Raw genomic sequence first — 26,438 nt, forward strand, 5'->3', positions numbered from 1 at the left:
ATTTGGATCTGAGGGAGCTGGGATTGTTTGAATAGGCTTGGCATGGGCGAACCCCAGTGTCTGGGTGGGTGTCCCCGGCCAGCAGAGCACTGATTCTTGCAACAGTTTGTGTAGGAGGCCGTCTGCTGTGACGCTGGTCAGAGCAATCAGCCAGGAACAGAATACGTTGGCAAGAGAGTTCTGTTGCTTGTGATTTATGCAAATCTGAAACTAACAATGAAAGCTTTACTGCTGGGATCCCAAACCCAGATGCTGACGGGGGCTGGAGGTTGGGTAGCTGATATAAATAGCAACAGTGATGACAATGGTTACAGCGATGAGTAGTAAGCACTTAGCAGGTGAGGCACGGTTCTAGGATCCTCACATAGGTTATGTCTTTTAATTTCCACAACAGCACTTAGGGTTATTGTCTCATTTTCTCTATGAGGAAACAGAGGCGCAGCGAGATCAAATAGCCTGTAGCTCAAGGTCATGTGGCTAACGAGTGGTGGAGACAGGACTTGATCCCAGGCTTCCGGCTCTACAGCAGTGTGTGACCCACGCAGTGTGATGCCGTAGGGAGTGGGGGGGTTTGCGGCAAACTGAAATTGCTCCAGGGCAGCCGCCGCTGATTGTTGCCATGTCGGGAGGCAGACTAGATCTTCTAAATTTTTAAGAGAGGCAGGAAATTCCGCCTCTTATGCAAAACATCCTTATTTTTAAATATTGGCCGCTAATTTTAAAAATCGAAGATAAGCGGGCCAAGTAAAATGTGTCTGCACACTAGAAGGGAGGAAGAAAGGAAAGCCATCCTACAGGATTTCTAGTGAAGGTCACTTCTTCCTGAGCCTGGCTGGGCTCTGCCCCCCAGTCCCCTGCTCCCTGAGCCCGGCTGCGACCCTCTGCAGGCCAGGAGCCTCATCACCCATCGTCCGCCGCCAGATCCCAGCACCTGCCGCGGGCTGCTCGTTGCGTGCATGTGTGAAGCATGTGTGAAGCATGTGTGTGTGTGTGGGGGGGTAACTGGGTGCAGGGGAGGAAGGGGAGAAGAAAGGAAAGAACAGGTGGACGGTAGTTACGGGTTCTGAAAATCCAACACGGACAGAGGAAGGGACAGAGACCATTGGCATCGGGAGCCCTCTCTGCTCTCCAAGTCAACAGGGCCTGGTGACACAGTTTATCGGGGAGAAGAGAGGCATTCGGGAGACCCGAGAAAATGCCGGGGCTTCCCATGAAAGGGAACCCTGGGTGCCCGTGACCTTGGACAGGGCTCCCTTCCAGGGCAGGAGCCAGGCCTGCAAACTGGACTGTCTGCAGGAGGGGAAGTGGCTGCAGCATTTGGAGGCAAACAAACAATCAAAAAATAAATAAATAAAAATTGAAATTTTGTGTCCTTTGGAAATTTTTATTAACTCTCTGCCTAAGGCCTATGTGTATAACAATGGCATTGCTCTTGTATTTTATTTTTTAGGATTTATTTTTGAAGAGTATACTGAGAAGACTGGGAACCAGGTCACTTGCTTGGGTTCCAGTCCCAACTCCGTTACTGTGTGACCTTGGGTCGTCTCCACCCCTCTCTGGGTCTCTGTCTGCTGTGTCTGTTCCGGGAGCCCCTCCTGCTGGGACACCACAGTGGAGGAGAAGGTCACACTGGGTGACGCATGCAGAGTTTCCGTTCTGTGACCCCGACATGGCTCGAGGCAGCACTTCTCAAACCCCAACCCGTGCGGCGTCTGCGTCCCTGACCGCCTGTCTGGGGAAGCAGGGAGGGGCGGCTGGGGGACGGGTTCGTCCCAGTGCAACCTTCACACAGAGGCCAGAGGCCAGGCCCCTGGGCTGGGACAGAAGGGGTGGAGTGGGGAGGAGGGAGGGACACAGAGCCGAGAGAGGGTGGCACTGGGAATGGGCCACTGGCTCTGAAGTCAGAGGGTCCTGGCTTGAATCCCAGCTCCCAGCATGCCCTGGCTGTGTGAGCTGTCACACTGCTCTCTGAGCCTCCAGGCTGTCACCTGTCAAATGGGGAGAAATGACCATTTTTCTCACTGGGATGAGGCCCATCCTGGGCCTGGTTAGCTGTATCAGACGACACTCAGGGTCCGAGCGTCCCTGTTCAGGTGCAGGCCGCTGAGGAGGTGACGGTCACAGGCCACCCTGACGCATTCTTGCTCCTAGACTCGCCTAACAGGCATCCCTAGGTACTGCTGAGGGCCCGTCCTGGGGGTGGGGGGAGACAGAGGGAAGGACTCGCCAGGGCCAGGCGCCGGCCCTCTGCCCGCTCCTATCCCCGACTCCGACTCCGCTGCCTCCTTCCAGAGGAGCAACCGAGCCTTGTTATTTTTCCTTTTCGTCCTTTTTCTTCTTGTTGTTGTTCTTTTTTGTGGCCGTGTTGAGGCTCAACACCAGTGTAATGGACGAGGAAGCGAGTTGCAGTACCTATGTGGGCATTGGACAGAGGTGACAGAGTGGCCTCTGGGGACGTTTCCTGGGCGGGAAAGGTGTGCCCAGCAAGCAACTCGTGAGTGAGTTTCCCTTCCATCCAGCGGCAGGGCACTCTGGCTCCCTGGGCCTGAGGGAGGGAGCAGGTGACACCTGTGTTTTCACGGCAGGAGCTCAGGTGCAGGAGTGAGTGACTCAAGGACTCGGGGCCACATGGAACCTGTGGAATACCAGTCCCTGCATTGTCAACAGCCAGCCTGCACCTGCCCCTTCGCCCCCCCATTAGGGGCTTAACTGTGTCCCCAGACAGCACACTGAAGTCCCCGTGTGTCTGTGTCTCAGTGTCCAATGTCCTTCCTTTCTTAAAGACACCAGTCATGTGGAATGTAAGGTCCACCCTAATCCAGTGTGACCTCATAGTAACTTGTTTACATCTGCAAAGACCCTGTTTCCAAATAATGTCCCGTTCACCTCTTCACCTTGCGTGGGGAGAGTCCAGCCCACCCTGGAGAAGGCTCTGTGCTAAGCTGCGCCGGTCTCTGAAACCCCCTGGGGAGGCCCGGGGCCGCGGGGAGGCGGTGAGGGGGTGTGCTCCGTGTGCCCCAGCCAGAAACTGTCTAGACAGGTGTCTGGAAGGATGGAGCAATGGGGAGGCTTAAAACAACAGACATTTATCCTTTCCCATTTCCGGAGGCCGAACTCAGGGTGTCAGCAGCACCACGCTCTCTCCCAGGGCTCCAGGGGAGGAGCCTCCCGAGCAGCTGGGACTCCAGGCATGTGCCACCACGCCCGGCTAATTTTTAAAATTTTCTGCAGAGACAAGGTCTCCCTCTGTTGCCCAGGTTGGTCTCGAACTCCTGACCTCCTGACTCCATCCTCAGCTCCCCAAAGCGCTGGGATTACAGGTGTGAGCCACTGCGCCCTGCCCCTTATGATTCTTCAACTCCTCACCGACCCAATCCTTAGCTGCTGTGCTGACTCCACTGTGGGGGAAGGGGAAAAGGGCTATTATTATGAGGGTTTTTTAATTTTTTATTTTTTTTGAGACAGAGTCTCGCTTTGTTGCCCAGGCTAGAGTGAGTGCCGTGGCGTCAGCCTAGCTCACAGCAACCTCAAACTCCTGGGCTCAAGCAATCCTCCTGCCTCAGCCTCCCGAGTAGCTGGGACTACAGGCATGCGCCACCATGCCCGGCTACTTTTTCCATATATATTAGTAGACCCCATCTCTACTCTATTTATAGTAGAGATGGGGTCTCGCTCTTGCTCAGGCTGGTTTCGTACTCCTGACCTCGAGCAATCCGCCCGCCTCAGCCTCCCAGAGAGCTAGGATTACAGGCGTGAGCCACCGCGCCCGACCTATTATTATGTCTTGAGAAGGATGATATATTTTTTATTTGTTCAGGTATAATTTACATCAGTGAAATTTTATTCTTTTAAAGCTACATTTCTGTGAATGCTGACAAACAACACAGCCCTGTAACCACCACCACAGTGGATACAGAAGACGTCCATGACCACAGAAAGTCCCCTTGAGCGCCTTTGCAGTCAGTCCCCTCCTCCCATCCCCGGCCACTGGCCATCACCGATCTGATTCCTGTTCCTATGGTTTTGCCATTTCCAAAATGTCAATGGAGTCATATGTAGCTTTTTGAGCCTGGCTCCTTTCACTTAGTGTGATTCTTTGGAGCTTCATCTGTGCAGCTTTATGTATTAGTCATTCATTGCTTTTCATTGTTAAATAGTTATTTATTGATGCGTGTACCCCAATCTCCTTATCCATTCACCAGTTGATGGGCATTTGCATTGTCCCCAACTTTTGACGACTGTGAGTGAAGTTGCAGTGAGCATGCGTGTGTGGAAATGAGGCAGGGGCAGGAGGAAGGCCAGGTGACAGTGGAGCCAGAGCCCGGAGTGGTGCGTCTCCAAGCCAGGGAACGCCAGGACCGCCAGATGCCGGGGAGAGGCGGGGAAGGACTCTCTCCCCAGAGCCTTCCGGGAGAGAGTGGACCTGCCAACACTCTGATTTCAGGCGTCTGGCCCCCAGAGCTGTGAAAAAGCAAGTTCTTGTTTTAAGCCACCCAGTTTGTGATCATCAGGAAACTGTGACAGTCCCCATCAAAGAGAACAGGCTGGAGGCTCTGTTCTGCCTGCAATGGGCTGTGGCACCTGCAGCAGGTCAACTCCTCCTCTCAGAACCTCAGTCTCCTCTTCTGCTAAGTGGAGACACAAACTCCCACCCTGAAGCTTGGGCTTGAGGCATCTATGTGACCGACTGTGTTTGAGAAGGGCCCCGCTCTAAAAACCTTACTGGGTTCCCATGGAAGGAGTTGGTAGTAACTGTCATTTGTTCACTCAACAAATATTTACCTTCCGTGTGCCAGGCACTGTTCCAGGCTGGGATCCAGCAAGGGGCAAGACAGACAAGGCCACTGAATTCATGGGGCTCACAGTCTAAAGGGGGGGGGAGAGCAGGGAGGGAAACATGTAAACCACTAAACTGGAGAATTTCAGAGAGTAAGCTGTGACTCGGCGGGGAGCGCTGCGGCTGCAGGCTGGGATGTTGGAGTTCTTTCCGCTGCCGGGGCTGTCCTTGAGCTCGGAGAAGGTTGCCCTCAGCTCCACCGTGCTTGAGGTTCTACCTGTTCCAGCCATGGCGTTGCCTGAAGGCCTCGGATTTAAATAATACAGATTTCTGGGTCTTCGGCCTCTTCAATGGACAATGAGTGAGCACCTGCTGTGTGCAGGGCCCTGGGAGGAAGTTGAACACACAGACGGGCTTTGCATAGCATTAACGCAGCACTAGTTCGATGAGTGATGAGCGTTGTGTCTATTGGCCAGGGCAGCCAGAACAAAGCGCCACCCACGGAGTGGCCTAAACAGCTGCAATTTATCGTCTGGAAGTCCTGGAGGCTGGGAGCCTGAGATCAAGGTGCCGGTTCCTTCCGAGGGTGTGCAGAAGGACCTGTCCCGTGTCTCTCTCTTGGTGGCTGGGGGTTTGCTGGCAATCTTTGGGGTTCCTTGGCTTGTGGAAGTATCGCCTGCCATCTGTCTTCATGTGCACGTGGCATTCTTCCTGGACGAGTGCACTTCTGTCCCCAAATTACCTTTTCTATAAGGACGCCAGTCCTATCTGGTTAGGGGCCCACCCTACGTCTTTCTCCTGCCAGCAGCTAGCTTTGTCACCCTCGTCCCACAGGCCATGAGATGGCAGCCTGGGGACACCTTGCTGGGTCAGATGTTGGGGGTTTCAGCCAGGTCCTCTGACTTTCAGCCCCCTGCTGGGTATTTGTCACCGGACTGTGACAGGCACACCCAGGCCTGTCTCTTCCCTGTCCTGCCAGGTCAGGCCCGCTGTGCCCCACCAGCCTGCAAGCCTCACGCCAGCCAGGCCTCCAGGTGGCTTCTCTGTCCCGGGGACCGAGGAGGCTGCGGCCAGTGTTGGCGTGACACACAGATTCGCAGGAGCAGCGAAGCCTGTTCGGGAGCACGTCCCCTGCCGCAGGGCGAGACCATGCCGCTCGCCCGCACTCACCCTTGCTGGCAGAGGGAAGCCCGGGCTCGCGGCAGGCTGCCCCCACCACGGCTCCCGGGGACCCTCGCGCACGCTTTCGAAGGCCTCCCTCAGCATTGTGCCTCGCCCTTCCTGGTGCCGGCCCCTCCCCCAGGCCGTGGCTGATCGATGGCTGGGGAGCCACCAGGTACAGAGGACACTGATGGTGCAAAATCCACTTTTCAGACTGTCCAGCTGCCAGCCTGCACCAGCCGGGGCCTCCTGACCTTCCAAAGGACAGGGTGGGACCCAGGGCCGGGCTCCAGTGTCTTTGCCCCCCCCCCTTACACACATTGTCCCCACTCCCATCCCAAGCACCTGTCCCTTGGAGAGTTTGCAAGGTGGGGGCCAGGGCCTGGGAAGAGGGGAGCTTGGAGGAGGAGGGAGAGTTGCTGGGGGCTGGGGTGAGGCACAGTGGGGCGAGGTCACAGGTCAGGGTCCGGCCCATGGGCAGGGCTGACGACCAGGAGAAGGGGAGGAAGGTGCCCCCCACCTGGGACCCTAACCAGCCCCAGTGTGCCTTCCTGACCCTCGGTGGGCAGGGGCCTTCTCACCTCAGGACACACGTGCGCCCACACGCACTCGTCCTTCGGCAGGCCCCACACGCCAGCCAGCGCAGGGGTGAGTGTGTGCCTGAGACACACGTGAGGGGCCTATACGCGTGACAGGAGGACACCCCGCGTGCAGGGCACCTCGTGCGATACTGAGCCTTCACATGCACCTGTTCTCGCTCGCCAAGGAGGGGCCCATTCTCTGCATCTGGCAGATGAGGAAACAGCTCAGAAGTCAGAGGACTGCCCAGCCCCGGCCGGGATGAAAACCCAGCGGGCGCCACGGAGTGGGCGTGGGGGGCCCACACCTCCAGCCCCACACACGCACACCCTCCACGCTGTGAGCACGCACACACACACATGCACACGCCTCACACCACACACACCGCACAGACACCCTGCACTCCACTCCGTGCTGCTGCATATCTTCCACACATCTTGCACACACGTGTGATCCACACTCTCTCACACACACCCACACGCTCTGGGACTCGTGCACACACGGGGTCCTGGGCGTGCTCACCACATTCCGGCCTCTGGACGCACAGTCGCTGGAAATCAACACCTGTCAGCACGCACGCAGCCCAGAAAACCCAGGTCCCATGTCACGCTGTGGCGCACACTCGGGTCACAGCCCTGCTCCATAGAACAAGAGCGAGAGCCACACTCGTAATCTAAGTTTTCTAGCAGGCACCTTAAATAATGCAAAAACAAACAGGTGAAAAGAATTTTAATAATAAATTTTATTTAACCCAAGACAGTCAAAAGGTTATCGCTTTGACATCCAATCAGTATAAAAATTGTCAAGATAGTTTCCATTGCTTGTTTGCACTTGGACTTGGAAATCTGGTGTGCATCTCACCTGTGCAGCCTGGCTCAGTTCAGACTGGCCACATCCCAAGTGCTCAAGGGTCACAGGTGGCCAGGGGCTGCTGCCATGGACAGCATAGCACATAGGATAGGGTAGGAATTCGGGTAATTCCCAGCGAAACAGAAAATGGCATCAAGCCCCACCCCCACCTTCCCCTCTCCTGTCCCCACAGTGCGTGGGCCCAGCCTCTTTTCTCTCTTTGGCCCGCGGCTCCTCTGGTCCCCTCTGTCCAGGGAAGCAGCTGCTGTCAGCCCCTGTCTCCACCTGCACAGGCCTCTGAACAGCCCCCAGTCGGCTGCCCCCACCTCACGCTCTCAGGGACCAGGGGCTGTAACCAGGCAGGATGTCACCAGGCAACGGGCCCCGGGGGAGAGCTCAGGTCTCCCGCACCTGCCCACCAGCCTCCGGGGTGCCACGGGGCGGGCACTGGCTGCCTGCTGCCTCCTGCCTGTTTACCTGTGCTCAGTCACAGTGCCGTCCCGGACCCAGCAGGAGGCCCATGGAGCCTGGGGCCACAGGCCACAGGGGACAAGGGACAGACACCCTGGCCATGGCTCCAGGCCATTGATCCAGCCCAGGCTGGCCAGGTGGGGGTTGGGAGACCTTGGCCTGGACAAACAGAGGCTCCAGAGGCCTGCGGGCCCAACACCTACCTGCCACTCCCGAAGGTAAGCAGGGCCTCCAGGACAGGGGACTAGGACCTATGGATGATCTGGTGATCTGTGTCTACTCTGGGAGCTCGGCCCGGGCCCTGAGGCCTGAGCCGCCTGTCCTGCTCTGGGGCCAGGTCTGCAGGTCGCCATCGGCCAGAGAGTGACCAGTGAGCAGAGGGTGAGGGGTCCACGGAGCGAGGCCAGGTGTATGGCCAGGAGCTGTGCCGGGTGCCGGGTGGCCTAGGATTTAGGCCGGCAGGGACAGGAGGAGGGGAGAGGCCTGGCTTAGCCAGCTGTGCACCCCGCCCCCACCCTGCAGGACTGGACGTGCTGCCCCCTCCACACCCACGGCCCCCTGGCCTCCTGCTGTGGGAGATGGCGCAGAGCCCCCAGCGCACCGAGTACCTACCCGGCACGGGCCCCTGCGCTCCCAGGCCCCGAGTCAGTGTGTGCGCGCGTGTGCGCGCGAAGTGAAGGCACGCACCTGTGAGTTGTGTGTCATGAATAGGGGTGTGTACACCCCTCGGTGTGTCTCCACCTGTGTACGTCTGTGTGCGAGTCTGGGAGTGTGTTTACACGTGAAGAAGGGGCTCCCGCCCGGGCCCCCACTCACTCAGGGACACCCGGTTACAGGAGCTCCTGCCAGGCTGCGGTCTGGGCCCTAATGGCCGCTCTGCAAGGTGCTCCGGGTCCCAGACCAGAGTCAGGAATGTCAGAGAAGCCCCCTCGGGATCTGTGCAAGGCGTACCAGGGAGAGCGCATGTGAAGCACCGAGTCGGTGGAAATCAGTGCCAACTGTGGCAGCCCCATGCCTCGGAGTCCCCATGGCTCTATGAGTCATCCCCAAGTCGCTCCTTGGTGACCCGGACTCAAGAGTTGAACAGGGGAGTGGCCTCTGGGTGGAGAGAAGGGCCGGGGGCTGCAGGCAGAGAGGAACCGCCCACCACTTGGGCGCTCCCCGTCCAGCGCCACTGCACGCCTGTTCCTCATCCGGCTCTCGCTGTTTCTGGCCAGCGAGGCTGTGGACGTTTGGGCAAGTGGGTGACGGTGTCCCAGCCCCGGCGGGACATTTACCAGTCCCTGGACCCGTGAAAACCAGTAGGGCCCGACCCACGTGTGGCACTACCCTATGGCCAGAGGGTCGGGGGAATAGCCGCGCAGGGAGCAGGGAGGAGGAGAGGGCCGGGGCCCTCACGTGCATCTGGGAGGACTTTGAGCACCACCGAGGAGCGGCGTTTTCAGGAAACTCGCTGTGTAAAAACCCAAGATGCGCCCAAAGGAAGCGCCACCTGGCATCTATGGGTGTTGCAGGAGGAGACAGACCCCCCAGTGTCTCTGATCCCTGCCGAGCCGCTGGGCAGGTGCAGCCCTCTCTGTGCAGTGGGGAAACCTGCTTGAGACACCAAAGACATTCAGGTGTTCATTTGGATGGGTCTGAAGACAGAGCCTCAGATCTGGGGCGCGAGAAGGGTGGCATTCAGTTGTTGTTTAATCACAGTTTGTTAATTCACAGCTCATTTACAAGAGGCATCTCAAAATAGTGGAAAGAACAGGGAGTCAGACACCTGGACCCAACCCCCACTGACCTGCAGTGTGACCTTGGGCAAGCGACTTAGCCCTCCAGGCTTCGGTTTTTTTCATCTATAAAATGTGGCTGGTAGTGAACGCCAGACAGTCAAAAGGCATTGGGACGATGAGGCCAGGAACACTCAGCTGAGTTGTTTCGAGAACACGCTGGGTCTCAGTTTCCTCATCCGTCCAATGGGCACAGCATCTGCGAGAAGTCTTGTGAGATTTAAATGAGATTACAAGTGTAAAATGCCCTTGCAGAGTGGGCCTGAGAAAGAGAACACACAGGACAACGGTCCCACATCCCCAGGTGACCTGAGGGTTAAATGTGAAATGTTTCATGAGGGCACTAAATGTTTATTAGTGTTTGTCCCCTTCCTCAGCCCTGGGAGACTTTGAGAGTATAGGGAGATGGGAGATGGTACTCCGAGAAGGAGGGCAGGGCCCCGGCCCAGTGCAGTGAGAAGTGCTAAGTGCCTTGGCTGCACTGGTCTGCGGGCAGGAAGCGCTACGTGAGTCTGTGCCCATGTTCTCCTGCTCTATTTGTGGGGTTCAGGCACTGAAACCTGTCTGTCCTCTGACCGTAGGGAGGACAGGGGGGTGCAGAGGTGAGGTTCCTGGATCCGGCTCTGTGCAAGCCACGCTTTCCGCCTCTGTGAGCTGGCTCAGCACTGTCACTACCACCCGGGGTCGTTACCCTGCCACTCCGAGAGGCAGGGCGCTGTCTTGCTTCCGTGCACCGTGGGCGCTCAGCAGAGGCTCCTTGCAGATTCAGGCTGTTTCCAACGCTGGTCTGTGTCCCGCCAGGATGCCCATGGCCAAGGCCCCCCAGGCGGCTGGTGGGCAGGGTGACGGAGGTGATGGCGAGGAAGCAGAGCCGGAGGGCATGTTCAAGGCCTCTGAGAACGCCAAGAGAAGAGCCCGGGACTACCTCCGCCTGGCCCCGCTGTGGCTGGCCCTGGTCGTGCTGGCGTCGGTGGGGGTGCTGCTCTGGTACTTCCTAGGTAAGGGTGTGCGCCCGTCCGGGAGAGGCGCCGGGTGGATTTGGGAGGCCGTGGCGGGCACAGCAGAACAGACCTAGATTCTAGGCCCAACAGTGCTTAGCAACTCGCTATGTGATGGGGCACTTCCGGGGTCCCCCTCCATGTCCCTGGAGATGAGCACATTGGCGGACCTCTGTTCCAGGTCCTGTGGCTCAGGTCTGCTCCCTGCGTGGGCCAACAGGGAAGGAGGGCTCTGCAGCGCCAGTTCTCGTGAACCCACGAGCTAAGGAGTGTCAACGTGGCCCTCCCTGCCCTCCGCCCTCCCGGGCTGCCCTGCTGCTCGGCGCCAGCCGGCTCTGCTGCAGGAGGCCCGGAGGCACCAGTGGGGCCTGGCGCCAATTAGTTTCTCTGCTCACTTGAGCCCAGCCAGGTGCTCCTCTGGGGTGGGGACCACACCCCGTCACCTCTGGGGCTCCAGGGCCCTGCACGAATGGGGGACAAAGGTGGGGCTAGACAGCAGCCAGCCTTGGGGGCTCTCCCTTGTCCCTGATCCTGGCCCTCCGCCGACAATATCAGCCCTCAACCAGTGCCCTGGTGCCCCAGGAGCAACTGGCCCACGCTCCGGCCCGTTCACCCAGCCTTCCATCGTTCATTTGTCCCATAAAACGCTCTTGGCTGTCCACTGTCTTTCTCTGGAACCGAGGGAGACTGTATGTCATTCTGTCAGCTCCTGGCAGAGGGAAATAATGGAGAAACAAAGCAGTCTGTGCCGTGCAAAGGCTCCTTGTACAGGGTAGAAGACTCATTCATTCATTCCGTGCTGTCAGGTTCTGGGGATAGCCCTGTCCCACGACTTAGCTGTGGAGTAGGACATGACAACTACACTAATGCACGGCAGGTGCTGCAGTGGAGGAAGCTGAGCAGCTGGGAAGCCACAGCAAGGACAGCCCCACTTACTCAAGTGGCCAGAGACTCCCTTTAACCGTTGTGCAAAAGTTAGACAGTCATCTTACAGCTAACTCTCCTGGGGGAATTTCAGGCCTATTGAAAGGAACCCAGAAACCAACCTTGGAGCAATAGAGATAAATCCACCTCGTGCCTTTGCTTCTAAGGGGGTCCGGGTAGGGGGCCTCTGGAGCCAGCCTCTGGGGGTGACTGTTGGGAACCCCGAGTCTGACATGGACCGCTTGCAATGACCCATAGTGATTCTACTCAAAGCTACTCAAGGCGGGCAGGGCGTAGACATGGTGTGCATTTCGCCACCGGCAGGAAGCCAGCGCCCCAAATAGTGCAGGGCTGAGGAGCCTCCTTGGGTAGTGGGATAATTAGTCTTCAGGGTAAACCATGGGCACTGGGCACTCCAGCAAGGAGCTCACCTGCCAGTTGTCTCTCTTTGCAGAGAAGTTGAACTCCTCCTGATTACACTCCTGGGGTAAATCACCCCCCACAGCAGGGGTGCTCTGTGGGGCTCGGGGCCCAGGGGGTGAGTGCTCCCAAGCCTCAACTTGGGGAAGCCGACTTCCTCCTCCCCCGTGGGATCGAGGGTAGAGGAGGCACTTTGGGAGCTGTTTGAACCACTCCTCCCGCTTGGGCCCAGCTGTGCTCCTGGTCCTGGGCGCTGGGCGAGGAGGTGGATCAGAGACACGTCCTGCCCAGTCTGGAAGGTGTGGGCGCGGGCTGATTGCACTGGAGCCGGACAAGCTCTGGGTGGAGAAGTGGCAGCCTGACCCAAGGAGAGGCCCCTAGTGGTAGGTCCTGGGTCCTTTCCTGCTCCTGCTCTCCTGGGCAGGAGCTAATGCTTTCTTCTCAAGCCCCGGCACCCCTGCCCTTGCCTCCTGCCGGACCGAGAGAACAGAGCTGCTCAGAGAGCAGCCCCATAGATGCTGGCTGCCCTGCCCCCAACCCCCTCTGCCCGGGCAAGGGCCTGGCACCAGCAAGGACCCCTCTCTCCTCCAGCAGTGTCACCTGTCAGTGTCTCTTGCAGGTGGAGGACCCTCGTCCTCTCTCTGCCAACGCCTTTTGGGATCTCATCGGTGCCCTTAGTTTTAATGCACCCCACCGACTCCCAGATTTGCATTTGCAGCTGGGGCCTCACCCTTGAGCCTGACTCCATCGCTGCCCCTGCCCCGCCTCCCGTGTGCCTAAAGGGCATCCAGACCCCGCGTGTGCAGAGCGGCACTCTGTCATTTCACCCACACCCTGGGTGGTGGCCGTTTCTTCCATCTGGCTGTTTCCTCCTTTCTTCCCCTCCCCAGCCCAAATTTGCCAGAATCTGTCCTGACACCAACCACTTCTCACTCTCTCACCACCGCAGCCCGGGCCAGGCTCTGTCACCCCTGCCTCACCTGCCCGACTCCCACCTGGGTGACTGCAGGTGCCTCCTCGATGCCCTCCCTGCCACTGCCCTCGCCTCCTTCGAGCCTTTCTCTGTGTGATAGCAGAGGGACCATTCCATGCGGCAAATCTCATCATCCAACTTTTCTGCCAAACCTCCCGAGGTGCCCATCTTACTGGAGGTAGAAGCCCAAGTCCCCCTGGACTGGCAAGCCCTGCACGGCCACGCCCTTCCCCTTCTCACCTCCTCCCGCTCTCTCCTCGCTCACTCTGCTGCTCTTCAACCACAGCAGCAAACTCCCGCCTCCGGGCCTTTGCACTTGCCGGTGCCTCTGCCTGGAACACTCTCCAGGGATGCACATCACCTTCCTCCCTGGCCACTGCATTGCACCCCACCCCAGCCCCTGGCTTGCCCGCACTCGCCGGCTCTAACGTGTCGCAGACCATGTGAGCTCTTTACTGTCTGTCTTCCTTGCTGGACTATAACCTGTCAAGGGGAGGAGATTTCCCCTCTGTTGTTCTGTTCATTGTCACACTGAGAGATTCCCAAGGGCTTTAGACCAGTCCCTACTCACAGTAGGTTCTCAATAAATATTAGTATTTGTTGAGCAAAAGAACAAATGAATGAATGGAGTATAACCCGGGGCTATGAATCCCCTCTCCTCACATCAGCCAGATGGTCTTGGGGAAACAGAAATCTGAAGGCATCATCTCTGATTATAAACCTTTCATGGTTTCCCTTGTTCATCGGATACAGACCAAAACCTGCCGGCTGTGCTCCAGCCGCTGCTGCCCCTCCCTGTCTCTGATTGCTCCAGCCCGGGGGGCTTACCCTGTCCCCATTTATGGTCTCCCAGGCCTTACATTTCGGCTGAAGGGTCATTCCAGCCCAGCTGGGTTTCTTTGTCATGTCCCCTTAAGAGCACCTTGTGCTTCTTCTCCTTGGTGGCACTCCTCCCAGCTGGATGCCACCTGCTGTGTGGCTACTGGAGTAATGTCAGCTCCACAAGGGGAGACCCGTCCGTCTTGGCTAACTAGTGTACGCCACGCAGTAGGTGCTTAGCACATCCCCGTGGCATCCCTGGACAACCTGGCGAATGGAAGGGTGGACGCACGGAATCGCTGACCCACGACCTTGGCCTCTGGGTCCATGTGGGTTTCTGGCATTCATCTCATTCATGTCCTGCACTGCTCACTGTGTCAGCCTCTCTCCAGGAGCCTGTGGCCACCATCCAGCTGTGGCCTGTCTCCTCCCTGGCACCTTGCAGCCAGTTCGTCATCAAAGAAACTTTGAATAACCATGGCACAAATACCAGTGACAAAGATGATGATGACGACAATGGTGACAGTGCCTTGGAGCCCGAGACACTGCGGCTGAGCTGCGGTCGGGGGTGGCAGGAGAGGGCCGGGGAGAAGCAGGAGCCTTTCCCACCTGCCTCCTCGGTTAACCCTGCTGCTTCCCTCCTGGGCAGGGTACAAGGCGGAGGTGGCGGTCAGCCAGGTGTACTCAGGCAGCCTCCGAGTGCTCAATCGCCACTTCTCCCAGGATCTTGCCCGCCGGGAGTCCAGCGCCTTCCGCAGCGAAACCGCCAAAGCCCAGAAGATGGTAGGAAAGGATTTCGGGGATGAGGGGAAGGGACTGTGGGGGCACGAAGGGAGACGGGAGGGGTCTGATCTGGGCAAGCCAGTTGGCCGGCCCACGTGGAGCACTCTCGGGGAGCACAGCCTGTTCTAGGCACAGGGGAAGGGACGTGGTTTAGGGTGGTGGGAAAGTCCGCGGGTGCTCGGTGGTGCCTCTTACTAGGGGTGAATCGTGCATGACCTTAGGGAAGGCCACTCGGTGCAGCTGCTGCTGTCATAACCCCCCCCCCCGTCCCTGCCTTACAGTGGGGCGGCTCACCGTGCAGGCCGGGCCGCTGCCCGCACCTTCCGCTCTCAGGCCGCAGGACCACTGTCCGGCGGGACAGGCCGGGTGTGCGGGGAGTCATTCCCAGGGGTGCCCCTCAGCCACGAGAGCTGGAGTGGGTGGACTAACACCCCGGCTTCCCAGTTCTGAGGATGTCCCCCACCGTCGCCCAGGGGTGCCCTGTTGGGCTGAGCCGCAGACGCCCATAGCTCGAGTCTGTGCCTTAACAGCCCGTGTTGGCGGCCACCCTCCTGTCTCTCCCCTTCCCGAGTGGTGTTTTCTGGAATCACCTCCGAATAAGCCACTTGCCCCACGTCTTTGACACAGAGCCTGCCTCTGGGGGGGCTCTGCCTGAGGCCCTCTGCCTCCTCCGCTGTAAAGTCATCAACTTTACAGCCCCACAAGCAGACCTGGTGTTGAGGATGCCATGACAGGACCTGGCCGTAGGGGCAGGGTTGTTACGGGGCTGGACCACGGTTGGGATAACGTGGCCACGTGGCCCGCCTGGTGCCACAGTCGACCCGTGCAAACACCCCAGCAGCCGAGCCCCCGCAGAGCGGCGGGGGTACCCCAGGCCCGTGGGAGGAGGTGTGGAGGGGACCCAGGAGTCCAGTGGGGCCTTTCGGAGTTGGGGAGTGACCTTGACGAGGGGCAGAGAGGTCGCTGGGCTTCTGGTGGAGGGGAGAGCTGGGGGGGGGAAGGCGAGCAGGGTGGGACATTTGTGCCTGGCGGGGCCACTTCCCGCTGTGTGCCCGCGCAAGCCACTGCGCCCACAGGCTCCTGCGCCAAGCGGGCTGCCGGGAGGGCAAGGGTAGGAAGGGCCCGCCCGCCCCGCACCCTGTCCCCGTCCCCGGGGCTCACTCTCCCCCCTCGCAGCTCGCAGAGCTCATCGCCAGCACCCGCCTGGGAGCCTACTACAACTCCAGCTCCGTCTACGCCTTCGGGTGAGTCGGCCCGGCCCCGCCAGCCCCTGCTAGGGCCCCAGACTGAAAGCAAGGGCGGCCCTGCGGACTGCCGATGCAACGTTTAGAACAGGGAAACTAAGGCACGGACAGGAACTCGGCACCCTGCATGTGACCTCCCTTCCTGGGCTTGGTCTCCTCACCTGTAGCAGGGGCGCCGTGGTGTGGGGCTTACACTAGACGCTGGCTGTGACACGCTGACCAAGGGCCCCGCGCCCGTGAGGCCATGTGGGTTGGGAGATTAAGAGCGAGTGGGTGTGGGACTGTGGCACACAACTCAACACCCCGTGCCTCAGTTTCCTCACCTGTAAGATGGGGACGGTGAGAGCCCCTCCCTCACAGGTTGCTAGGAGGCTTCCACGGGAGGAGGGAGAACGCTGCCGGGGGCGTAGCGAGCGCGCCGTGCGCACGAGCCACAGCTGGATCTCCCCGCCCGAGCGGGGCCGGGCAGAGGCCAGACTTCAGGCTCCTTCCTGGCCCTCTCGCTTCTGCCTGCCTTAGGGAGGGACCCCTCACCTGCTTCTTCTGGTTCATTCTCCAAATCCCCGAGCACCGCCGGCCGATGCTGGGCCCCGAGGTGGTGCGGGCGCTGCTGGTGGAGGAGCTGCTGTCCTCGGCCAACGGCTCGGCCCCCTACAGCGCCGAGTACGAGGTGGACCCCGAGGGCCTGCTGATCCTGGGTCAGTATCGGGAGGGGAATGTGGGTCGGCCTGGCGAGGCTGGGGGAGACGAGCTGGTGGCTGGAGGCACCGGCCAGGGCTGGGGGGCGCTCAGGGTGGGCCCCCAAGTGACCCAGAGCCGGGACTGAAGGGTGGGGTGGGGGCATCTAGGGTGACTCTCAGACGAGGCTGGCTCCAATAGTCTCCTCTATTTTTATTTTCTTTGCATTTTATCTATTCATTTTGTCTTTGTTCATTTCCTTTTAACAGAAGCCAGCGTGAAAGACATAGTCTCACTGAATTCCACGCTGGGTACGCGACTTTTATTTTCCTGCCCGCTTTCCTTTTGAGTTGGTGTTTTTCTTGGCTTGGCCGAGTGTCAGGGGGCCACGTGGCTCCTAGAGAGGGTGCAGGGAGCCCTGCCTAGAGTCACCCAGGGGTGCCATGGGGGACTGGGCGACCAGCCCTGAGCAAGGAAGGCGTGGGGCCTGTGGGGGCAGGGGAGCCGGTGGTGTGCACGCGTGTACGTGTGTGTCTTGCAGACGGGTGTGCATCTATCGCCTGTGTGGGGTGTGAAGCCAGTTGCAGGTTTAGTCACACATAAACGTGCCTCTGACTGTCTATCGCTGAGTTCAACTTGCAAACAAGCCACTGTTTCCACTGATTGTAGAAAATGATCTTGCCGGCTGAAGGTGTATCAGTCACTTTGGACTTGAAACTTGGTCTTTTGGAGATAACAATTCTGTCGCATTCAAGAATACTCCCTCTACCTTTTCCTTCCCTTCTCAGCCAGGCTAATCGGCTCTCCCTCCCCACCTGGTGCCATGTTGCTAGCGCCCCTCACTTTTCTCCAAGAGGCCCCACGGTCTTCTGCTTCTGGGAAGCAAAGCACCGGCAGAGCTCCTTGCTGCACAATGCCGGGAGGCAACGCTCACGTGGTAGTCTGTGGGACTGGCAACCCCTGGAGTTGCGCAGTGCACCACCTGGGCTGCTGTACCCTATGGCCCTGAACACAAGCCTCTGAATTCTCAGGTTCTTCCTAAGCTATGCAGAGTTTCCACCCAGATACTTGGTGGGAGTGAGCACCTCAACCCCTTCTCAGGGAGGGAGGCAGAGTTTAAATCCTTATTTTACTCTTTCTGACCTTTCTCTCTTCTCATCCTGATGGTCAGATGCTTATTTCCTTGGTGGGTGGAAGTGATGAGGTCAAAGTCAATTTTCAAAAAGTTAAAATCATGATTCTCATACAAAGATAGAACGAGTCTGTGTCAAAAATTTATTTAACTCATTAATGAGGGAACCAGTAGGATGGAAGAGAACACAAGAAACTGCTCTATCATCTATCCATCTAGATAATCATCTATTATCTACCTACCTACCTATATCTATTATCTATCATCTATCTATCTATCTATCTATCTATCTATCTATCTATCTATCTGTAGTGGATAAAAATAATTGTTGAGTAAGTTTACCAAGTTAGATCCCCAACTAGCTAATGTCCTACCAGGCAATAAAACTCTAACCTTTGTTGTTATCTTTCCTAGTGAACCAAAGTCATTTACAGCTTATTAGTCTTCTAAAAGTTAACATCTAACTCTGAAGAGTCTGGGATTGATAGTCAAGGTCAACAGCAAGTCAGGGCTGCAGCCTTCACACCACACCTGGCCCGCTGCTTCCTTATGTTGTGTGGCCCACAAGCCAAGAACGATTTTTACATTTTTAAATGATTGAAAACAATCCTATGGAAATTTATTTTTTCCGTTGTTATAGAAGTACCTATATATTTCTTAATAGCCTCAGTTTTGTCTCTTAACTCTCAAAGCTAAGATATTAACTATCTGACCATTTATAGATGAAGTTTGCTGACCCCTGATCTAGGGCAAAGCCCCTCAAACTGTTTTTTATTTCAGGACTCTCTGATACTTTTAGAAAGTTTTGAGGACTCCCAAAGAGGTTTTACGTGAATTGTAGGTGTCAATATTTACCATAGAAATGAAAACAGCAAAATTTAAAAACCAATAAATTAAATTATTGATGAATTAAACATTTATTAATTCATTTTGATCTATTTTTAAAACAATAATAAACCTTTCCATATTAACATAGTATTTTTATAAGAAATAACTATTTTCCAACAAACAAAAATTTCTTTTGAAGACTGGCACCGTTGTGCATTTTTGTGCCTCTCTGGTGCCCGGCAGACAGCTGGGTGCTCGCATCTGCTTCGTGCCACAGGCCACTCGGCCTTGGGAGCTCCACTGTGCGCAAAAGGCAAACACCAGCATCCCTTAGTATCACTGAGACAATAGCTTTGACCTTGAGGTGCGCCTGAGAGGGTGTCAGGGACCCCGTGGGGCACCACATTGAGAACCCCTGCTCCACAGTGGGCTTGAGATGGCTCTCAGCACAGTAGTCTGCTTTATTTCCAAGTTTTGAATTTTTCTGGATGGCTTTTATAACTGCATGCCTTTCCCCCTACTCTTGGTTTATAGCAGTGGTTCTCAAGCTCTGAGGCTCCCAGGATCCCTGAAAAGTAAGTTAAAATGCAGAACCCTGCTCTCCTCTGGAGTCTGCATTTTAATTTGCAGCCCCGGGAGTAGATGGGGCTGGGGTTTGGGTGAGAACCGGGAGAAACACAGTCTTGATAGTGAAAACAAGCAGCAAAGTCCCAGAGCTCTCCGCATAGCCCGGCTCTGCGCATGCCCTAACCTCTCCAGCGCTTTTGCAAGTGAAAACCCTTTTTGTCTATCTTCTCTGCCTTAAAACATCCTCTCGGGAAGGTCACATAGGAGCAGAAGCCCCCGTCAGCTTGGTCAGCCTGCAGGCCACCCCCAGGGCCGGCCATCTGCTGGGCCCCGGTGGGGGACAAAGGGGCGGGAACCGGAGAGGGGGCAGGCACCCAGCTAGGGCAGCGAGCCACTGCCACCCGGCCGGACCCCCTGAGGAATGGGTGCCGGCGCTGCGCCCATGTGGCACCCGTCCCCAGGTGTGAGTGCGCCCTGCCAGGGCATGTGCGTTACCCTTGCCTGCCCTGTGTGTCTGCACCCCGCGTCCCCGCGTCCCCGTGTCCCCGTGTTTCTGGCAGCTGCTCTGTCACTGTCCGTGTGTGGCTCAGCGCACGTGCAGAGCCCTGCCCTGCGGAGCAGAGTCTCAGGGGTGGCGATGACAATTCAGACCCTCTGAGTCGATATTTTGAGCACCCTTCCTCCATGCCAGGCCCGTGCCTGCACTGAGGACGTCCCGGTGACCGCGTCCTGTGCAGCTCCGAGCCCGTGAGGGAGACAGGCACGAAAACAGAGTCTTACAACCCCACGTGCCCCCGAGAGGAAAGAGGCCCGGAGGCAGTGAGCGAGGGCCCGTTCTGTCCTGGGCCGCAGATGGACGCTGGGGGCTGGGACCCGAAGCAGCGGAAGGAGCATCTGTTCCTTTAGGGACACAACACAGGACGCTGGCAGCCCAGGAGGAAGGAGTTGCTCCCGCTGGGGGCATCCGGGAAGACTTCCTGGAGGCAGCGTCAGACTCAGGCGTGGGGGATAGGTAGGGACTTGTCAGGCTGGAGCAGCTTGCAGAGGCCCGGAGAGGAGAACGCACCAGGCCAGCTCCTTGCCCAGTGCCCAGAGGCACCAGGTTCCCCCAACCTGTTTCCGATTAACAACGAGGTCAAAACCTACCTCTCCACTTAATTCGCCTCAAGGAAAACAATTATTAAAGTAGCAAGAGCAAAACGTCAGCTTGGGGCAAGACTTAAAGAACATAAACACCTGGGGAGCAGCCGGGCCCCTTGCCCCAGCGGTGGTGGAGGCAGATATCGGAGTCCCTGTCCCTGCCACGGGCGGGCAGACGCCAGGGGTCCCTCCCTGGGGAGGCCAGGGCCGGGGGGAGCCGGGCCACAGGCCACCGCACCAGCTCGAGGCACGCTCCCCTCGCTGCCTTCTGGGCCTTCAGAACACCCGAGATGGAGGCGGGACAGGGATTTTTATTGCGTCCTCTTGACCGAACTCAGAGTGGCGCAGCCACTGGCCCAGAGCCGCACAGCCGAGGAGCGGTGGCCTGGGGTGGCGAAGGTGCTGCCCCTCTGTCCCCTCCGCTCCAGTTTCCTCCCCTGCCTCCCCCTGGGGCCCAGCGATGGCTGGCCCCGCCGCAGGCTGGCCAAGCTGACAGAGGGGCCGTTGCTTGTCTGTGACCTTTCAAGGAAGACACTTTAAAGCAGAGGAGATAGACTGAGAACTCGGGTCTTGTAATTTGGAGTCACCAGGCTGCCTCCCACCAGGGTCCAATCCTAAATCCCTGCTTCTTCCCGGCAGAACACCCAATCCAACCCCCCTGCTCGGCAGGTGCGGGGAGGTTTGAATGAGATGCTGTGGCTCCTCGGGGGAGGACAGGGGCCCTGGTGCCCAGATGGAACGTGCAGTCGCGGCCCAACAGCCGCTGTAGCGAGGGAACGAGTGATGTGTGTGGCTCTGCTTCCCAAGTTCGAGCCCCATCGAAGTGGGGGAGCAGCTTCGAGAGGGGGCTCCCTGCGGGGTGGGGTGGGGTGGGTGGGGGAAGGCAGCATCAGGAGAGGCAGCCTTGAGACGGGCCAGCTGCAGGATGGCAGGTCGCAGGGCTGTCCCCCCAGCCCCACCTGCTCCCTCCCCATGGTCACTTCCCGAGGAGCCCCCACATTTCGGGGCCCTCCGCTATGCTGAGCACTGACCCTGCGTCACCCAAGCCTTGTGCAAGGGTGGTGTTACTGCCCCCACTCCGAGGCCGGGAGAGAGTAGGTGGCGGTTAGGCGAACCCGGATCTGTCCAGCCCAGGTAGGAAGATGGGCGCCATGGTAGAAAGGTTCTCATGGATCTGCCATGAGCATTCAGGGAGGGGCCGAGTGTGACGCACTTGGCTCAGGGCGGGCACGTGCTTGGCAAGCTCCACCTGTTTCTTTCTTGTGGCAGCACTGTCATTAGCTCAAGGCTGCCACCCCCCAGGGCTGCCTCCCAGACCCCTCCTGGGTGCGCTCCCTTCTCTCTGCGGAAGTGAGAGCCTTATTCCTCCTCCGCTTGTCCCTTGCATGGTCCTCTTGCTGGTCCCCAGCTCCCCAGTGTTGCTCCTGGAGCCAGAGCAGTCTGTGATCCCAGCCAGACCACGTCCCAGCCCTGCCTAACCTCCCAGGCCTCCCTGTGGCCGCAGGCGTGTGGTCTGGGCTCTGCCCTCCTGTCTCCGGCTTGTCCTCTTGCCGCACGTCCTGTGCTCGCCCTGCCTCTTGCTCACTCTGTGACCCCCAGGATGCCCCTGAGCCACAGGCCGGGGCTGCACCCTCACCGCCTGTCACCCGTCTGTCCCTGCTGTTCTCGGCGCTCCCAACAGCAACTGGACACTCGCCCAGCACGGGGTGTTGTTCCGTGAATGAATGAAGCAGTGAATGAATGCGTGAATGAGGAGACGGGGAAGGGGAAGCAGCAGGGAAGGGCTGCCCCTCGGGCTCCTCTCCCGCCCCACCCCAGCCCGGAGGGCCGCTCCTTCCGGCTCACAGGAGCCAGGGGCTCTGCCCCTCTCCCCGCTCCAGGCTGTTACCGCTACAGCTACGTGGGCCCGGGCCAGGTCCTCCGGCTGAAGGGTCCCGACCAACTGGCCTCCAGCTGCCTGTGGCACCTGCAGGGCCCCGAGGACCTCATGCTCAAACTCCGGCTCGAGTGGACGCTGGCCGAGTGCCGGGACCGACTGGCCATGTACGACGCAGCCGGGCCCCTGGAGAGGAGGCTCATCACCTCGTGAGTCCCCGGCCAGGCGGGCGGGCGGGCATTGGAAGGCGGGTGGGTGACGTGGGGGTCAAAGATCACACCCAGAATTCCGAGACGGGGCTGCGTGACCCTGGGCCTGAGTATCCGGGAGACAGGATGGCCAGCCTCGGGGGTGGGGAGAGGAAGCTGGCAATGGTCATGTATTGTGGGCAGTCCCCCTCCCCTCTCTGAGCCTCAGTTTCCCCGTATGTAGCAAAGAGGTTATTCTAGATGACCCTAAGGTCAGCTCTGGCAGGCATCATGGTTTGTTGGAGTATTTCAGAGTTTGGCAGCAGCCTGGACTTCCAACCTCCTCTGCTGCTTCCTATCTGTGTGCCCTAAGTCAAGTTACTTTGCCTCTCTGAGCCTCACTTTTCTCACGTGCAAAATGGGTGTACGATCATGCTCACCTTGGAGGGTTATTGGAGGATTCCATTCAGACTCTCTGTGCCATGCTCTTCAGGGCACTGAGTGCCAGGAGCAGTGTTTGGACTTTGATGTTTGGTAAGTGGGGAGCTACTGAAAGTTCTTGAGCAGAGGATTAGGGCTTTAGGGCAGGAGCCTGGTGTGGAGTGCAGAAGTGACCAGAATCCCAGGGTAGGTGGTAGAGTAGGGAGAAGGGACTGGAAATGGCCTTGGCCTCCAGGAACCTGGCCACCCCCACAGGGTGGGGGAGGGTGTTGGCCTCCAAGGCTGTGTAGGAGGTCGGTGGGGGGACATGTGGACAGCAGCTCTCAGCAGTTGTTTGCTGAGCACTTACCTTGTGCCTGGCGCCAGCCCGGTGGCTCTTCTGTCTCACCAGGGCCGGGCTCAGGACGGGGGTGGGACCTGAGCGCTCAGATCAAGGGCACCCTGCACCTCCCCCAGGCCTGCGCTCCTCTGCACCCCTCCCACTGCCCTGCTGTGCGGTAACCCTGCGCTGGGGTGTGCGTGGGCTGAGTTCCTGGAGGGCCCTGGGAAGTGCAGAGAAGCGACACCTCTGACATCCCAGTCCGGGAGGATGGGGACGCCCAGGGGCTTCCCCGGGCTTCTCTGGGTGCCTCCGGGAGCCTGCTGTTGGGAGGGGACCTGGCCGCCAGGCTCTGCCCCTGCTCGCTGTGGCACCCGGCACCTCGTCGCGGACCCTTGGAGAAGGTCTAAAATGACTGGTCAGACGAGACTGGGGTCCTCAAACTGCACCCCAGAGACATGCTGGGCAGTGGGGGTGGGGGGCGGTGGGGATGGGAAGACGAGGCAGGGGGGACCCTCGCCTGCCTTTAACCACATGGGTAGACGCCTGGGGCACCTCGGGGGTCACCAGACAACACACCTGCTTTCTCCCTGTCCCAGCCTCGAACGAGGCCAGGAGCAGCATGTGGGCAGCCAGAGGGGTGGCCCTGCAGGTGCCAGGGTCCCTGCAGGGAACTCAGGGCACAGCTGATTCTGAGGGGGTGCAGACGGGGCGCTGTAGGGCCGCAGCCAGACACCATAATCGAGTTGTGAGCGCCAGAAGTCTGGGCCCTCCCGGCCTCTTTCAGCTGAGGAGCCGGCTGGCCCTTGGAGGCCTCCGTCCATTCCCTGGGGCCAGAGAGGGGCAGACACCTGCCGGGACACACAGCCGGCTGGGAGCAGAGCCAGGCCCGGAACCCAGGGGCACAGACTCCGGTCTACCTCCTCTGTCCCTCCCGCAGCCACCCTGCCACCCTCCCTGCCACTCCCGTCCAGACCCAGGCCCCCTCGCCAGCCCCCTCTGTTCCGCAGGGTCTACGGCTGCAGCCGGCAGGAGCCCGTGGTGGAGGTGCTGGCGTCGGGCGCCGTCATGGCGGTGGTCTGGAAGAAGGGCCTGCACAGCTACTACGACCCCTTCGCGCTCTCCGTGCAGCCCGTGGCCTTCCAGGGTGAGGGGCGGGGCAGAAACCCAGGGCCCTCCCCAGGGCATGCGCTGCACCTCCTCTGCCCTAGCTGGGGTGGGATGGGGCAGGGGAAGGTTCTGGAAGCTCCTGTGCTCTCCACCCAGCACCCTGGCCCTCTTCATTCTGCTGTTGCTCATTTCCACCTTCTCCTTCCCTCCTGCCCTTCCCGGCTCCTCCTCTCCCATCTACCCTCAGCCCTCACTGCCCTTCCTCTCCTCTGTCATCTTGTGTTTCCTCCTTCCTATGCAACGTCTGTCCTCCCTCTGCTTCCCCCGCACCTGTCTGCACCTTCCCTCTGCACCCAGGCTGGCTGAGCTGCGACCCCCACTCAGCCCCAGACAGTCCTCTCACTGCCAGGGGGGAGGGTGTGGGGCGCTTGGGGAGGGGCAATGACACAGCACTGCAAGGCCAAGGCCACTGGCCTGGCAGGTACCCCCCCAGGGTGCCCCATCTGCCCTTCCCAGCCCCGCCCTGCCCTCCTCCTGCTTCTTGGTCTCCCTCCCCTCCCCCCTTCCCAGGAAGCCCACCCTGCCCTGCACTCAGGCTGGCCTGCCTCTGGGCAGGAAGGGAGGATGGCAGGTAGCTTCTCCCCCACTCGCCACCACGTAGAGAGATGGCCAGCACAGCGGAGGACACTCCTGCTACTCACCCCTTGGCCTCTCCACCTTCCCCTGTGTGACCCCAACAAGCCACTCCTCTTCTCCAAAACTCAGCTTTGAAAAAGGGAATAACTCTCCCCCGATCCACCAGAAAATGAGGCTTGAGCAGTTGTGAGTGCATTTTGTGAACTATTGAGTGCTGTACCACTAATGTCAATAACGAACATTTATTGAGCACTTACTACATGCCAGGCTATTTGAGCTTTATATATCTATTTAATCCGCTCAATTACCCTATGTGGTATGTACTGTTATTGTGCCCATTGTACAGATGAGGAAACTGAGGCTCAAATTCACATAGCCACACTCAACCACTGGGCTTTACTGGTAGTGGTGGCAGGGAAGGTGGGGTCTCGAGTGGACGCAGCCCGATGGAGGTGCAGCCTGGGTGGGCCGAGGGACCCTGTGTAATGGCTGCTCTCGGGGTCCAGGCTGCGAGGTGAACCTGACGCTGGAGGGCCGGCTGGAGCCGCAAGGCATCCTCAGCACCCCGTACTTCCCCAGCTACTACTCGCCCAGCACCCACTGCTCCTGGCACTTCACGGTGAGCCCCCAGCCTGCCCGCCCACCTGCCCTGTGCCCAAAGCACCCCACCGGCCTCCGGGGCGCTGGGGTGGGAGGGGAGCAGTGTCCTGCCTCTGCTGAAGCCCCCACAGGCTCAGCCCTGGGTCCAAATCCTGCCAGGCCGGGTGGCGGGTGTGACCAAGGTCTTCCTCTGTTGGTCACTCGATGCCTGTTTGTTGAGAGACTGACAGACGTCAGCCCCAGCGGGGGTTCTGTGTCAGCTGGCCTCCCTCTCCCCGCGTTGTCTGGGCACGTGGGGCCCCGGGCTGGCCACACCGCAGGCCACCGGACGACCCGCTCCCCCTCCCAGGTGCCGTCTCTGGACTACGGCCTGGCCCTCTGGTTTGACGCCTACGCGCTGCGGAGGCAGAAATATGACTTGCCGTGTACCCAGGGCCAGTGGACGATCCAGAACAGGAGGTACGCGCCCCGGGACCCCATCCTCTCCCGCTCCCCCACAGCCGCCCCCGGGAGCCCAGGACTGGGACTGCAGCGCGGCAGCACCGGCTGGTATTGGGCCCGTCACCCCCATCTTGTCCCCGTCCTGGCCCGGTCCCAGCCTCCACTCCTCCTGCCCCAGAGGACTCAGACACGTTTGGTCCCCAGACACTCTGGGTGTGGACCCCAGTCAGAGCAAACGTCTCATTTCCTTGGGGCTGTAACCCCACGTCCGGCACCCGGACCCTTAAACGAGAAGATGTGGGAGCCTGGGCCTCGCGGGTGCCCGAGTGCCCTACCCCTACAGCCACACGGGTGCCCGGGGCGGGGGGCGCCTCTCCCCACCCCACTCCGGGCTGCACAGCCAGCGCGGGCCGCCATTCGTGCCACCCCAGCCGCTTCTGCAGGGAAGGCGGCAGCAGGAGTGCCCTGGGTCCCCGCCCCCTGCAGGGCGCCCACCCTGGGCCCTGCTCCTGGCTTTGGTCTCTCTGGTAACTCAGTTTCTGACAAAGAAGTGAGTCCCTCCAGGGAGGTCGGCGGGAGACGGTGGGGTCAGGCGGGCGCGGAGCCGTCCCCAGGACCAGCTGTGGCTGGGGTCTGGGCAGTGGCGTGAGGACTGAGTCTAGCGGCTGGGAGACCATGGGTGTCGAGGAAGGGGACGTGTAAGACG

At 59.2% G+C, this 26,438-nt stretch overlaps 1 protein-coding gene across 2 annotated transcripts in view; it reads left to right on the forward strand.

Annotated features, from left to right (window-relative positions):
* Positions 1-7,862: 7,862 nt before the first annotated feature.
* TMPRSS6 (transmembrane serine protease 6) overlaps positions 7,863-26,438 on the forward strand; it is a 35,164-nt gene continuing 16,588 nt past the window's right edge. The window contains exons 1-11 of one of the 2 annotated variants that reach the window (XM_012787131.2): positions 7,863-8,055; positions 8,360-8,526; positions 10,417-10,613; positions 14,399-14,532; positions 15,709-15,776; positions 16,296-16,474; positions 16,724-16,765; positions 22,002-22,206; positions 23,956-24,092; positions 25,198-25,310; positions 25,641-25,750. In XM_012787131.2, the coding sequence (XP_012642585.2) occupies positions 10,418-10,613; positions 14,399-14,532; positions 15,709-15,776; positions 16,296-16,474; positions 16,724-16,765; positions 22,002-22,206; positions 23,956-24,092; positions 25,198-25,310; positions 25,641-25,750 (1,184 nt within the window). In that variant the 5' untranslated portion in view covers positions 7,863-8,055; positions 8,360-8,526; position 10,417. The remainder of the gene's footprint in view (positions 8,056-8,359; positions 8,527-10,416; positions 10,614-14,398; positions 14,533-15,708; positions 15,777-16,295; positions 16,475-16,723; positions 16,766-22,001; positions 22,207-23,955; positions 24,093-25,197; positions 25,311-25,640; positions 25,751-26,438) is intronic. The other variant, XM_012787129.2, reaches the window with a different exon arrangement.

This window comes from Microcebus murinus, chromosome 10, assembly GCF_040939455.1.
Source record: "Microcebus murinus isolate Inina chromosome 10, M.murinus_Inina_mat1.0, whole genome shotgun sequence".
Classification (NCBI taxonomy): domain Eukaryota; kingdom Metazoa; phylum Chordata; class Mammalia; order Primates; family Cheirogaleidae; genus Microcebus; species Microcebus murinus.